General features: G+C 38.1%; 1 protein-coding gene across 4 annotated transcripts in view; it reads left to right on the plus strand.

The window, feature by feature from the left end:
• Positions 1 to 12936, plus strand: part of LOC145263721 (RNA-binding protein 45-like) — a 71808-nt gene that overhangs the window by 36206 nt on the left and 22666 nt on the right. For all 4 annotated transcript variants that reach the window (XR_013864593.1, XM_080120687.1, XM_080120689.1 and 1 more), the window contains exons 5-9: positions 1139 to 1294; positions 5731 to 5847; positions 7666 to 7881; positions 9045 to 9195; positions 11196 to 11259. Coding sequence is in view for 3 of the 4 variants with exons in the window: in XM_080120687.1 (XP_079976813.1) it covers positions 1139 to 1294; positions 5731 to 5847; positions 7666 to 7881; positions 9045 to 9195; positions 11196 to 11259 (704 nt within the window). In the remaining variant the exon portion in view is untranslated. The remainder of the gene's footprint in view (positions 1 to 1138; positions 1295 to 5730; positions 5848 to 7665; positions 7882 to 9044; positions 9196 to 11195; positions 11260 to 12936) is intronic.

The raw sequence follows: 12936 nt of genomic DNA on the forward strand, positions 1-12936 counted from the left end.
ACTTCACTTTTATAGATATACTAGCAGTTCTGGTCAGCTTTGCTCGGGCCCTATGTACTGTTAATAAGGTTATGTGCATATGTATATATTAAAAAGTGTGAATATGTAAAGTAATGCCTTTCTTCCTTAACTACCATAGAGAAAAGACAGACAGACATTTTCACTTTTATAGATATACTAGCATTTCGGCCCGGTGTTGCCCGGGTGTTTGGAGTTGTATGCTGAACAAAAAAACCCAAAAAATCGTAATTTTTTAAAACTTTGACCCCTATTATAACCCCTTAAAATTTATTGTTTTGGGCTCAAATCGAGTTATTAAGTTAGATCCATGTCAAACCTATATCTAAAATTTCAAGTGTTTAGACCCCAAATTGTCGGAGTTTGGTAGAGTTCTCAAAGGTCAAATCATTGAACTTTGACCCCTTAACAGCGAAATTTCTGGTCGAAAACCGATCACATCGATTTTCCCAAATCTCAGTACCCAGTATATCAAATTTTGAGTTTGTAGACTAAAAATTGACAGTTATTGCGTAGGGAAATGTACATAGACACACAGACACGTTCACTTTTATATATATATATATATATATATATATATATATATATATATATATATATATATATATAATATATATATATATATATATATATATATATATATATATATATATTATATATATATATATATATAATATATATATATATAATATATATATATAGATAGATATAGATTACGCAAGTATAAATCATGTAGAATATCTACATGAAATAATTACACGTAATAGTTAACTAAAGATGATCATCCCATAAAAAAAACAAAAAAACTAATAGAGAATTAAAATAAACATTTAAAAGAATATGCAAATTAGCTATATCTTTTGCAGATGAATGCAATTTCACAATCCATATATAACAAAGTTGTATTTTCTTTTTAAATAAATAGAAAAAGGGTTTTTAATATAAATATCAATACACAAAAAAATCCAAATTTATAGAACGGATTTTATTGACAATTGTTTTTTTCTTCTATATATTTTGGATTCATGTTTATGTATATTTTTATAACACTTTGAATGATTTTTACTTTTTACAAAAATTAATATATTTAATGTCTTTATTTTTTATTTCTCTGTTTCAGTTTTCAAACCTAAATTTGCTGAGCCAAAGGTTCCCCGACATGAGAGAGAATATGACCACAATGGAGGAGGAGGAGGAGGTGGTGGTGGCGGCGGCTTAGGCGGTGGTGGTGGTGGAGGAGGAGTTGGTGGTGACTATTATGATTTTATGGATAGAGGTAAAATAACACAGATTAAATATATATAAAAATATTTTGATGTATGTGTAGCTTACAAAAGTAATGAAAAAAAAAATTAGAGTATTGAGCTGTCTTGTTATCAGTTTTCTTAGAAATAGATTGTTTATATTTGATACAGAAACTTCTCTTCTTCCCTCCTTGCTCTCTCTTCTCTTCTTCCCTCCTCGCTCTCTCTTCTCTTCTTCCCTCCTCGCTCTCTCTTCTCTTCTTCCCTCCTCGCTCTCTCTTCTTCCCTCCTCGCTCTCTCTTCTCTTCTTCCCCCACCCTAGCTCTCTTCTCTTCTTCCTCCACCCTAGCTCTCTCTTCTCTTCTTCCTCCACCCTAGCTCTCTCTTCTCTTCTTCCTCCACCCTAGCTCTCTCTTCTCTTCTTCCCCCACCACTAGCTCTCTCTTGTCTTCTTCCCCCACCCCTAGCTCTCTCTTGTCTTCTTCCCCCACCCCTAGCTCTCTCTTGTCTTCTTCCCCCACGCCTAGCTCTCTCTTGTCTTCTTCCCCCACGCCTAGCTCTCTCTTGTCTTCTTCCCCCACGCCTAGCTCTCTCTTGTCTTCTTCCCCCACGCCTAGCTCTCTCTTGTCTTCTTCCCCCACGCCTAGCTCTCTCTTGTCTTCTTCCCCTACGCCTAGCTCTCTCTTGTCTTCTTCCCCCACGCCTAGCTCTCTCTTGTCTTCTTCCCCCACGCCTAGCTCTCTCTTGTCTTCTTCCCCCACGCCTAGCTCTCTTGTCTTCTTCCCCCACGCCTAGCTCTCTCTTGTCTTCTTCCCCCACGCCTAGCTCTCTCTTGTCTTCTTCCCCCACGCCTAGCTCTCTCTTGTCTTCTTCCCCCACGCCTAGCTCTCTCTTGTCTTCTTCCCCCACGCCTAGCTCTCTCTTGTCTTCTTCCCCCACGCCTAGCTCTCTCTTGTCTTCTTCCCCCACGCCTAGCTCTCTCTTGTCTTCTTCCCCCACGCCTAGCTCTCTCTTGTCTTCTTCCCCCACGCCTAGCTCTCTCTTGTCTTCTTCCCCCACGCCTAGCTCTCTCTTGTCTTCTTCCCCCACGCCTAGCTCTCTCTTGTCTTCTTCCCCCACGCCTAGCTCTCTCTTGTCTTCTTCCCCTACGCCTAGCTCTCTCTTGTCTTCTTCCCCCACGCCTAGCTCTCTCTTGTCTTCTTCCCCCACGCCTAGCTCTCTCTTGTCTTCTTCCCCCACGCCTAGCTCTCTCTTGTCTTCTTCCCCCACGCCTAGCTCTCTCTTGTCTTCTTCCCCCACGCCTAGCTCTCTCTTGTCTTCTTCCCCCACGCCTAGCTCTCTCTTGTCTTCTTCCCCCACGCCTAGCTCTCTCTTGTCTTCTTCCCCCACGCCTAGCTCTCTCTTGTCTTCTTCCCCCACGCCTAGCTCTCTCTTGTCTTCTTCCCCCACGCCTAGCTCTCTCTTGTCTTCTTCCCCCACGCCTAGCTCTCTCTTGTCTTCTTCCCCCACGCCTAGCTCTCTCTTGTCTTCTTCCCCCACGCCTAGCTCTCTCTTGTCTTCTTCCCCCACGCCTAGCTCTCTCTTGTCTTCTTCCCCCACGCCTAGCTCTCTCTTGTCTTCTTCCCCCACGCCTAGCTCTCTCTTGTCTTCTTCCCCCACGCCTAGCTCTCTCTTGTCTTCTTCCCCCACGCCTAGCTCTCTCTTGTCTTCTTCCCCCACGCCTAGCTCTCTCTTGTCTTCTTCCCCTACGCCTAGCTCTCTCTTGTCTTCTTCCCCCACGCCTAGCTCTCTCTTGTCTTCTTCCCCCACGCCTAGCTCTCTCTTGTCTTCTTCCCCCACGCCTAGCTCTCTTGTCTTCTTCCCCCACGCCTAGCTCTCTCTTGTCTTCTTCCCCCACGCCTAGCTCTCTCTTGTCTTCTTCCCCCACGCCTAGCTCTCTCTTGTCTTCTTCCCCCACGCCTAGCTCTCTCTTGTCTTCTTCCCCCACGCCTAGCTCTCTCTTGTCTTCTTCCCCCACGCCTAGCTCTCTCTTGTCTTCTTCCCCCACGCCTAGCTCTCTCTTGTCTTCTTCCCCCACGCCTAGCTCTCTCTTGTCTTCTTCCCCCACGCCTAGCTCTCTCTTGTCTTCTTCCCCCACGCCTAGCTCTCTCTTGTCTTCTTCCCCCACGCCTAGCTCTCTCTTGTCTTCTTCCCCCACGCCTAGCTCTCTCTTGTCTTCTTCCCCCACGCCTAGCTCTCTCTTGTCTTCTTCCCCCACGCCTAGCTCTCTCTTGTCTTCTTCCCCCACGCCTAGCTCTCTCTTGTCTTCTTCCCCCACGCCTAGCTCTCTCTTGTCTTCTTCCCCCACGCCTAGCTCTCTCTTGTCTTCTTCCCCCACGCCTAGCTCTCTCTTGTCTTCTTCCCCCACGCCTAGCTCTCTCTTGTCTTCTTCCCCCACGCCTAGCTCTCTCTTGTCTTCTTCCCCCACGCCTAGCTCTCTCTTGTCTTCTTCCCCCACGCCTAGCTCTCTCTTGTCTTCTTCCCCCACGCCTAGCTCTCTCTTGTCTTCTTCCCCCACGCCTAGCTCTCTCTTGTCTTCTTCCCCCACGCCTAGCTCTCTCTTGTCTTCTTCCCCCACGCCTAGCTCTCTCTTGTCTTCTTCCCCCACGCCTAGCTCTCTCTTGTCTTCTTCCCCCACGCCTAGCTCTCTCTTGTCTTCTTCCCCCACGCCTAGCTCTCTCTTGTCTTCTTCCCCCACGCCTAGCTCTCTCTTGTCTTCTTCCCCCACGCCTAGCTCTCTCTTGTCTTCTTCCCCCACGCCTAGCTCTCTCTTGTCTTCTTCCCCCACGCCTAGCTCTCTCTTGTCTTCTTCCCCCACGCCTAGCTCTCTCTTGTCTTCTTCCCCCACGCCTAGCTCTCTCTTGTCTTCTTCCCCCACGCCTAGCTCTCTCTTGTCTTCTTCCCCCACGCCTAGCTCTCTCTTGTCTTCTTCCCCCACGCCTAGCTCTCTCTTGTCTTCTTCCCCCACGCCTAGCTCTCTCTTGTCTTCTTCCCCCACGCCTAGCTCTCTCTTTTCTGTCCTCCCTAGCCCCACCCACCGCTTTCTCTTTTCTGTCCTCCCTAGCCCCACCCACCGCTTTCTCTTTTCTGTCCTCCCTAGCCCCACCCACCGCTTTCTCTTTTCTCCTGCTTCCCCACCGCCCTCTTCTTCCCCTGGTCCACTATTGCCCCCCCCCTTCCTAGTCCCCTACTGCTCTCTTCTTACCCCTGGTCCCCCAGCCGATCTCCCCCCCCCCCGGTTCCTTCCCCTCCTCTCTTCATCCTCGCTCTCTTTTTTCTGTTCTACCCGGCCCCACCCACTGCTTTCTTTTCTTTCCCTGACCCCCCTCCGCTTTTTTAGACCCCTGGTCCTCTACCGCTTTCTTCTTCCCCTGATCCCCCGCGACTCTCTCTTCTTCCTCCCTTGGTCCCCCAGCCGATCTCTCTTCCCCCCCGCCTCCACTCGATCGCTTTGCTGAGGTCGTCTGATTGTACTTTTCAGTCTATGTAATTTCTAAATCTACTTTTGTCACTGTTTTATGATATATACACACTGACACCGATCTATAAAATAATATTTTTTGTTTCACACCAACAACAGTTTGGAATTTAGTTATGACGCGTGAAGGTGGTGTGGATGTTTGGCGGTTAAGAATGTAAGCTTGTTCTTGCTTTGACCGACTGACCTACTTTCTGTTTGTAACGATTTATATAAACATTCTTTTCCCCTGGAATGTTTAATATTTCCTATTGTCTATTGTCTCGGATCCTTTGACCACTATCATCTTGCATATTTCTGAATCAAATTATGCATTTCAATAGACAGTGGTAGAAAATTTTGCATTCCTCCATGGAATTGATCTGCATGTGTGCAACCCATCAAATGCCTCTCTTCTTGGAGTCACCTGCCAATCCAACACTCAATCGCTCTCTCTTCTCCTCCTGCTCCCTCCCCGTTTTTTTCTTCCACTCTACCCTTTGCTCTTTCTTCTACTCCCCTTTGCACTCTACCCCACCCCTGCATCAAACTTTCTTCGCCAGGCTTATTGATGCACTAATCAAACCACCTGAGACTTGAGCAGATAAAGCATTCATAATTCTACTCCTGCAAAATTTCTAATGAAACACCGTTAAAGGAACCCTTTCCTCTAACTTACATCTTCACATCAACAATAATTGAAACCATTGCAGGTCAGAAGTATTTTTGAGCTCATATCTTTTAACCTTATAAAAATAAATTTTTAATGTATATTTTTAGACGCATCTCGATATTTCTATAATACTGTCTATTACATGTAAATTTGAAAGCGCATTTTCTTTGGTCTGTCATACATCTTAAAGTGGTATGTTTTTATATTAATTTTTAGTTTTTTTTGTTTTGTTTTTTTTTTTTTAAGCTATTTTTATTTCTTTTTAAATTTAAAAAAAAAAAAAAAAAAAAAATATGTAGGTGTGAAACGTGGCTTCAATGAAATGGGTGGCCGAGATGATTTTGGTTTTCGTGGCCCAGACATGTACGGCGGTGGTTATGGACCACCAGGGCCAGATACCATGCCTCCTTATCCAGGTAAGAAAAAACTGGAAAAGTATTCTTGCAAAACGTCAGTGTAATTTATGCTTTTAGTAATTTTATTGTAAAATTCTGTATTACCAAAGCCGTCCTTATAACAGGCCTGGTGATCATGCAACTGGGGTCTTTTATGGGAAATGTGAATTTTCTTAGATAATTATTCTTAGTGTGATTAGTTTAATGTTTTTATGCATTTTACACAACAAATAAAAACCACAATACGCTAATAAACAAATTTGACAATTATTGACAAACTCTTATAAATGAAGAGACAAGTAACTTTGAAAAAACAAATGCATAAAAACTTTGTATTTATTAAATAAACAATGCTTTCAATATAAAACAAAACTTTAAAAAAGATTAGCAAGAAATTAAAATAGTATGAATTTAAATTTTTTTTTTAATTGCAAAAAACAATTTGCAATTAAATTGACTTTCTTTTTTTTGTTTGTTTTTTTTTTCTTTTTTTTTTTTTTTTTTACTGTATACCTACTAGTGATGGTACAATTCCAATATTTTTCCCGATTCCGTACTAAATTCTCGATTCCGATTCTTTATAAATCTCTAAATATTTTACTATAAAATTGTTATTTTGTCTTGATTACTGTAAAAACACATCTTAAATGTGCATGTATTTTCTCAAACGTGTGACAGGGTGATCTAGAGATTTTAGTCTTACTGGAAGTTTAAATCAATAAATTATTATTATTGTTACAAGCAATGGATGATGTTTTATAGAAACAAAATCAAATAAAATAAATAAAGGAATCGGTTTTAGCATCATTAAATAGGCTCAAATTTTCCCAATTCCAATACTGAAACAAATTCTGATTTTCAGATTCCGATTAATCATTCCAATGTGAGAGCTATGATACAGTAAAGTTAAACCCCCTTCAGCCTTCAGGAATAATAGCATAATAACCAAAGCCTTCATATGTTTATCTATTCTGCTATACAATTAGCCTAAGCATTTTCTTTTAGTTATTTTTTTTCACCACTTATCAAGGCCTGAAAACCATTAGAGGGTAAGGATTAATGAGTGTACAGTCGTTAATGGGACAATATCGTAATCATTAGTAGTGGAAATTTGGTAAATGGAATTGCTTAAAGGGACGGCTCATCAAGAACTTGCTTACGTTGGACTTGAAGACGACCATATTGTAGTTAGCTGGAAAGCAGGCAAACGGAAAAGAGTTCCACAGGTTTGCAGTTCTAAGAAAAAAGCTTTGTTCATGGAATCTACATTTAGGTTTAGGCACGGATAAAGAGTAGGGGAAATTATTGATCATGGTTCCAGCTAGACGAGTGTTTTTCGTGAAAGTTTGATGAGAGAGGACCATAGATTAGTGCTCAAACGAGCACTTGCCATGAAAATAATGATAACGTATCTTCTGGAGGAAAGAGATTGTAGGGAAGAGAAAAAGACATCCCCCATTAGGCTACAAAGTTTATTTTGTCAAGGCAGGATAAGGTCTTTCTAGCAGCTTCCATCCAGATGTGATAACAGTACTCCATCCTTGGATGTACTTGGCTCTTATACAGGTAGAGAATTGCATCAGCAGTGAGATATCTACTGGAGCTATTAAGCATTGTTGACAGAAATCCGCCCCCATCCTCTGTTTCTGTCTTCTGTTTTCTCCACAAACGTTTCTCAAAGTTTGTAAACCTTTATCTAGTCCTAGATTTTAAACATACTCCCTGCCTTATTGTGATCTCTACGTGACTTAGCAAAAGATGTACTGATGTTTTTTTTTTGTACTTATATCGCTGATATATGAAAGATTTATATTTATTACTGTCAATTGTCTTTCACAGGAGGTGCTGGTCTTGGTCTAAGTGGAGGCATGGGAGTTGGCGGCGCTGGCTGCTCTGGTGCAAACATGGGTCCTATGGAACCCATACAGAATTATGCCAACAATGGCTGCCAACGTTTGCATTTGACAGTGGGGCTTACCCTCAATCAATCCTACCTCACTCGGTTACTCTCGCTCATTCCGGGACTTGAATACTGCGACCTCAATGAAACCACAGGTAAGTGCGCTACTTAACATTTTAGCTTAAACAAACTAAAATTGCTTTTTCTACTATTTTCTTTTTTTTTGCAGTTTTTTTTTTTACTTTTTCTTTTTCTCAATTTCTATGTGTGTGCACTTTATAGAAGAAAAGGTCAAAGAAACTAAAAATGTGTAAAATTTTCCAGGGAAGAAACTTGAAGTCATCATGAATCTGTGTTTTCAATATGTAAAAGCTCTGTTCCCCCTCTAAGGGAGCGATGTAGGCAGAATCCCCTTAAAAATTCAAATTTAAACCATTATGTATAAGATATCAATTCAAAAAAACAAAAAAACTATGAGCATAATAGTGTAAAAGGACATTGCTTCTTATTAAATCTCTAGCAACATTGGTTAAGTTTGATTAGATTTGCGTTGTTATAAGTCTATTCGAACAATGTGATTTTCTTTATCACACAGTTACGTTTGAAATATCAGATTGGAAGCTAACCTATTTGTGGGCCTGTGATGTAATGCTTATTCCAGGTGTAATAGTCTTAAGTTGTCCTCGACATTTGACTGAAAGAAACAATTTTTTTAAATGCCAATTGTCAAAATGTGGGAACGAAAGAAAGTGGAAACCGTATGAGAATGACAATATTAAAAAAGAAGAAAACTGCTAAGTAATTAATAACTAGGGAGAGCCGAAAAGGGTGTATGAAAATGTGTTCAGAAACAGAATTAAGTAAAAGTCCCTTTTCTTGCCCCACTTTTCTCCCCCCCCCCCCACACACACACATAAAAGTTACATATTTCAAAGAAACTGAAGTTTGTGGACTATTTATTGAGTTAACAAATATTGGAGATTAAAATTTCCTAAGGATTTATAAAAATCAAATTTGTGCATCCCAGGTCTCTGTAAAATTATAAAGTACCAAGCTTAAATGCGAGACAAAAAATAAATAGTAAGGATTGTATTGGAGTTGGTTATTAATTTCAAAGTACAGTTTTATTCAATCAGAAATAGCTGTCTTTAATGATTTTGATATTTCAACTTTTACAGCAATTCAACCTGTCTTAGATGATCAAAACGACAGCTAGCACATATATGACACTTTTCTCGCTCTTTGTAATCATTAAGAACTAGTTTATTCACTCTAAAAAATAATCTGTTAATTAAAATGTTTTTTTCTCACCTTTAAGGTATTGCATATGCTCGTTACTGCACACCACAGGCAGCTGCCTATGCTCGAGATAAGTTGGATGGCTTTGAATTTCCAATGGGCAGTCGGATCCATGTACGTTTTGCTGACCAGGCGCCCCCAGTTGACATGACCCCTTGTTATGGAGACAGGTGAAGAGAATTTTTTATTGGACTTTTGGTCAGGGTGGGATCAAAGAATATTTTTGATATATGTATTAGATCAATACGTGTCCAGGATAGATAAAATTTCCCGACCAGAACAGTTTTGCAACATGTTTATCTCCTTACAAAGATTAAAATCAAAATATAATGGTAATAATAACCTTGTGTCTAGAATTCTAATTTCGATTTTCATGAAAATCCATTATATGATTTTGATTACTAGAAAATTTCTAAAATTTAAGGTTCACAAACTTGTGGGAGAAAAAATTGAAATTCAAGGAATCTTGTTTAATTGCTGTGTATGGATCAAATTAAATACAAATCTGAACTAATTGAATTTTTGAATGGGTGGTTGTGCCAATATAATCTATCTATTTATCCCCCCCCCCCCAAAAAAAAAAAACACACACACACGTTAAATATTTCAAAGAAACTGAAATTTGTGGACTATTTATCGAGTTAACAAATATCGGAGATTAATATTTCTTAAGGATATACAAAAATCAAATTTCTGCATCCTAGGTCTCTGTAAAATTGAGCTATCAGCATCACTGCACATACCTAACTTGATATAAATGGAGGCAAATTACCTCCTTTACTGTTGCAGTTATTTATATCTGTAGCTTGAAAAGAAGACACACTTTGTTTTAGATTCTTCTCTGCAACTTCTCTCTCTCTCTCTCGTACGTGATGTTGCTAGTCTTTTTATGAGTGCTATGATGGCACGTGTTCTTCAGTATTGTCTGATCTATTCCCTGCTTCCTTTGTTCCAGCTCGTTTGACTTGTTAGTAGTGTTGGGACGATCAATTGGAATTGGAATCGAAAAAATTTGTGCCTATATTCTGATTCCAAAAATAATTCCTTTTTATTATTTCTTTTTTTTTTTTTTTTTTTTAAATCTTTCACTGCTGGTAGTAATAATATAATGATTTATTACCTTAAACTTTGAAGAAAGCTAAAATCTACAGATCACCCCATCACACAAGTGTATTTTTATGTTTGAGAAAATAATGTGCACATTTAACATGGGGTTTTTAAGGTAATTGGGACGAAATAACCATTTTATATTTAAATATTTAGAGATTTATAAAGAATCGAAATTGGGAATTTAGTATGAAATCAAAAATTGTCTCGGAACCGGGGTAAAAATTGGAATCGTCACATCCTTTCTTGTTAGTCTAGTGGTCTCCATCAAGTTGCTGTTTTTATACCTCAATGTAATAGTTTTCTATTCCAGTAGCTTCTTTCCAAGAACTGCAAGCTTGTGTAGAACTCTCTTCTTACTCACCGTTTTTCTCTCACTTATAGCTTTGGTCTTTTCAAGACTATAAAGTCTATAGACATCCTGTCTTCGCGATATTCTTATTAGATTCTTCTCTGCAACTTCTCTCTCTCTCTCTCTCTCTCACAAACGTGATGTTGCTAGTCTTTTTATGAGTATTATAGCATGTGTTCTTCAGTATTTTCTGATCTATTCCCTGCTTCCTTTGTTCCAGCTTGTTTGAATCCTTAGTCTAGTGGTCTCCATCAATTTGCTGTTTAGATACCTCATAATACAGCTTCCTATTCCAGTAGCTTCTTTCCAAGAACTGCAAGGTTGTGGAACTCTCTTCCTGCTGACGGTTTTCCTCCCACCTATAGCTTTGGTCTTTTCAAGACTAACATCTATAAGCCTCTCCTATTTATCTTTCGTTCTTACTAGCTCCTTACAACAAGTGGCTTCACATCTTGTCTAGAGCAATTTCTATTAAAAAAGAAAAAAAAGATTGACATGAGTAGTTGATGAATGTACATATATTTTTGAAATGCAGTAAAATGAAATTGAGTTTAAAAATATAACCATGATTTAATATTTTTATTCATTTATTTTTACTCAGACATTATTAGTGACTGCATTTTATTTTTATTGTTCAAGATGTTTGTTGAATCTATTAACAAAAAAAAATAATTGTTAAAAATAATTTTTATCTGTTATTCTTTGTCACAGTTTTATGGAAGTTTCCGGAGGTTCGTCCCCGTGGACTTCAACGCCAAAAGAAACTTACAAAAAAGTAAGTTTTAATTGATTTGCTTATCACTCGTACCCCTCAATCAAAAATAGCACAATAGCAGTGTCCTTACTAATATTCATATAAATATCATAGAATTGTCAGTGATTTAAGTTTTCATATAAAAATTATCGGTTCTGATGACTTAAAGAAGACAAAATATCTACTGTTGGCTTTAGTGGAGAATTCATTTCACATGGTGGGGGTTGTCAGACATGCTATTATTTGCTTTCTAATGCTGTTTTATTTTTATTTTTTTGTTTCAATAGGATAATTAAGCATTAAGATGTGAGTGACAAGAAAAAAAAATTCATTTCTGATGATCAAAAAAAAAATAAAAATAATAAAAAAACAACAAAAATCTGCCGACTACTCTTGAAAATTTTCTTACAAAAAGTCAGGATATTGTTTTTATTTTCTGATTTTCTAACGATATATTTTGTGATTTATCAACCTTAAAAAATGACTTGAGTAAATTTACAGCTTAAATAGTTTTAACAAAAAAAAAAAAAAAAAATTTTTTTCTAAAGTGATTAGGGTTCAAAACAGTGTGGTTACAATGCCCGAATTTCTTATTTCAAAATGAATTTAGTCTTTCTAAAAAATGGGTTTGCCATGCCCAATCTAGCTGAAATTGCTGACTTATTTTTTAGCCTTATATTCTGTTTTTAAATTTTAATTGTGACAACACAGCTATTATATTAAACATAAAAGATGTTAGCAGAAAAAAAATGGTTAAAAATGAAATTGAACAAAAACAATTAGTTCTCACATCAACATCTTAAACAATTTCATATGAAAAAAGAGGAAAAAATCATAAATCGGTATATAGAGAGAGCAAAAAAAAGTCGTTATGGAAGTTGATTTGTATTATTATTTTTTTTTTTTTTTTTTCTCTAGTATAATATTTACAATTGCACATTCTACTTTATTATAGAAGTGTGGAGAATTTCTTTTTTTTTTTTTTTTTTTTTATATTTCTCTTATCACAAAAGGTTATGGTTTCCAGGTATAAAAAGATTTCACTTTGACCTTGTTTATTATTTTTTTTTTTTTTTTTTTTTTTTTGAGGAAAACTTAACCTAATGTTAGGTTCTCCATGATTTCATTAAACTATAAAACAAAAATTAGACTAAAAAATAAGACCTTTTGAATTTTTTTATTTTTTTTTTTTTATTTAACAAAGGAGTCATCACTTATCAAGGCTTAGAAACGACTCAAGGATAAGGGTTAATAAGTGTACAGTAGTTAATGGGGCAAATGGTAATAATCGTTAGTAGTGGAAATTTGGTAAATTGGATTACTTAAGGAGACGTCTCAAGAACTTGTTTATGTTGGACTTGAAAACTACCATTTTGTAGTCAGTTGGATAGCAAGCAAAACAGTTCAACAGGCGTGCAGTTCTAAAAAACTTTGTTCATGGAATCCACTTTTAGGGTTAGGCACAGATAAAGAGTGTGGGAAATTATTGATAGTGGTTTCAGCTAGACAAATATTTTTCATGAAAATTTGGCGAGGCGGAGGGGGTCATAGATTGTAGCTCAGACAAGCACTTGCCCTGAAAATAACGATAGAGCAGAGACAGGCTTGCAACATATCTTCTGTGGAAAAGAAGTTGCAAGGAAAAAAAGGCCACCAGCTACTAGACTACAAAGTCTATTTTAAACTCTGTCAAGGCAG

Source organism: Euprymna scolopes, chromosome 39 (genome assembly GCF_053919585.1).
Source record: "Euprymna scolopes isolate OS-2025 chromosome 39, ASM5391958v1, whole genome shotgun sequence".
In the NCBI taxonomy this organism is placed as follows: domain Eukaryota; kingdom Metazoa; phylum Mollusca; class Cephalopoda; order Sepiida; family Sepiolidae; genus Euprymna; species Euprymna scolopes.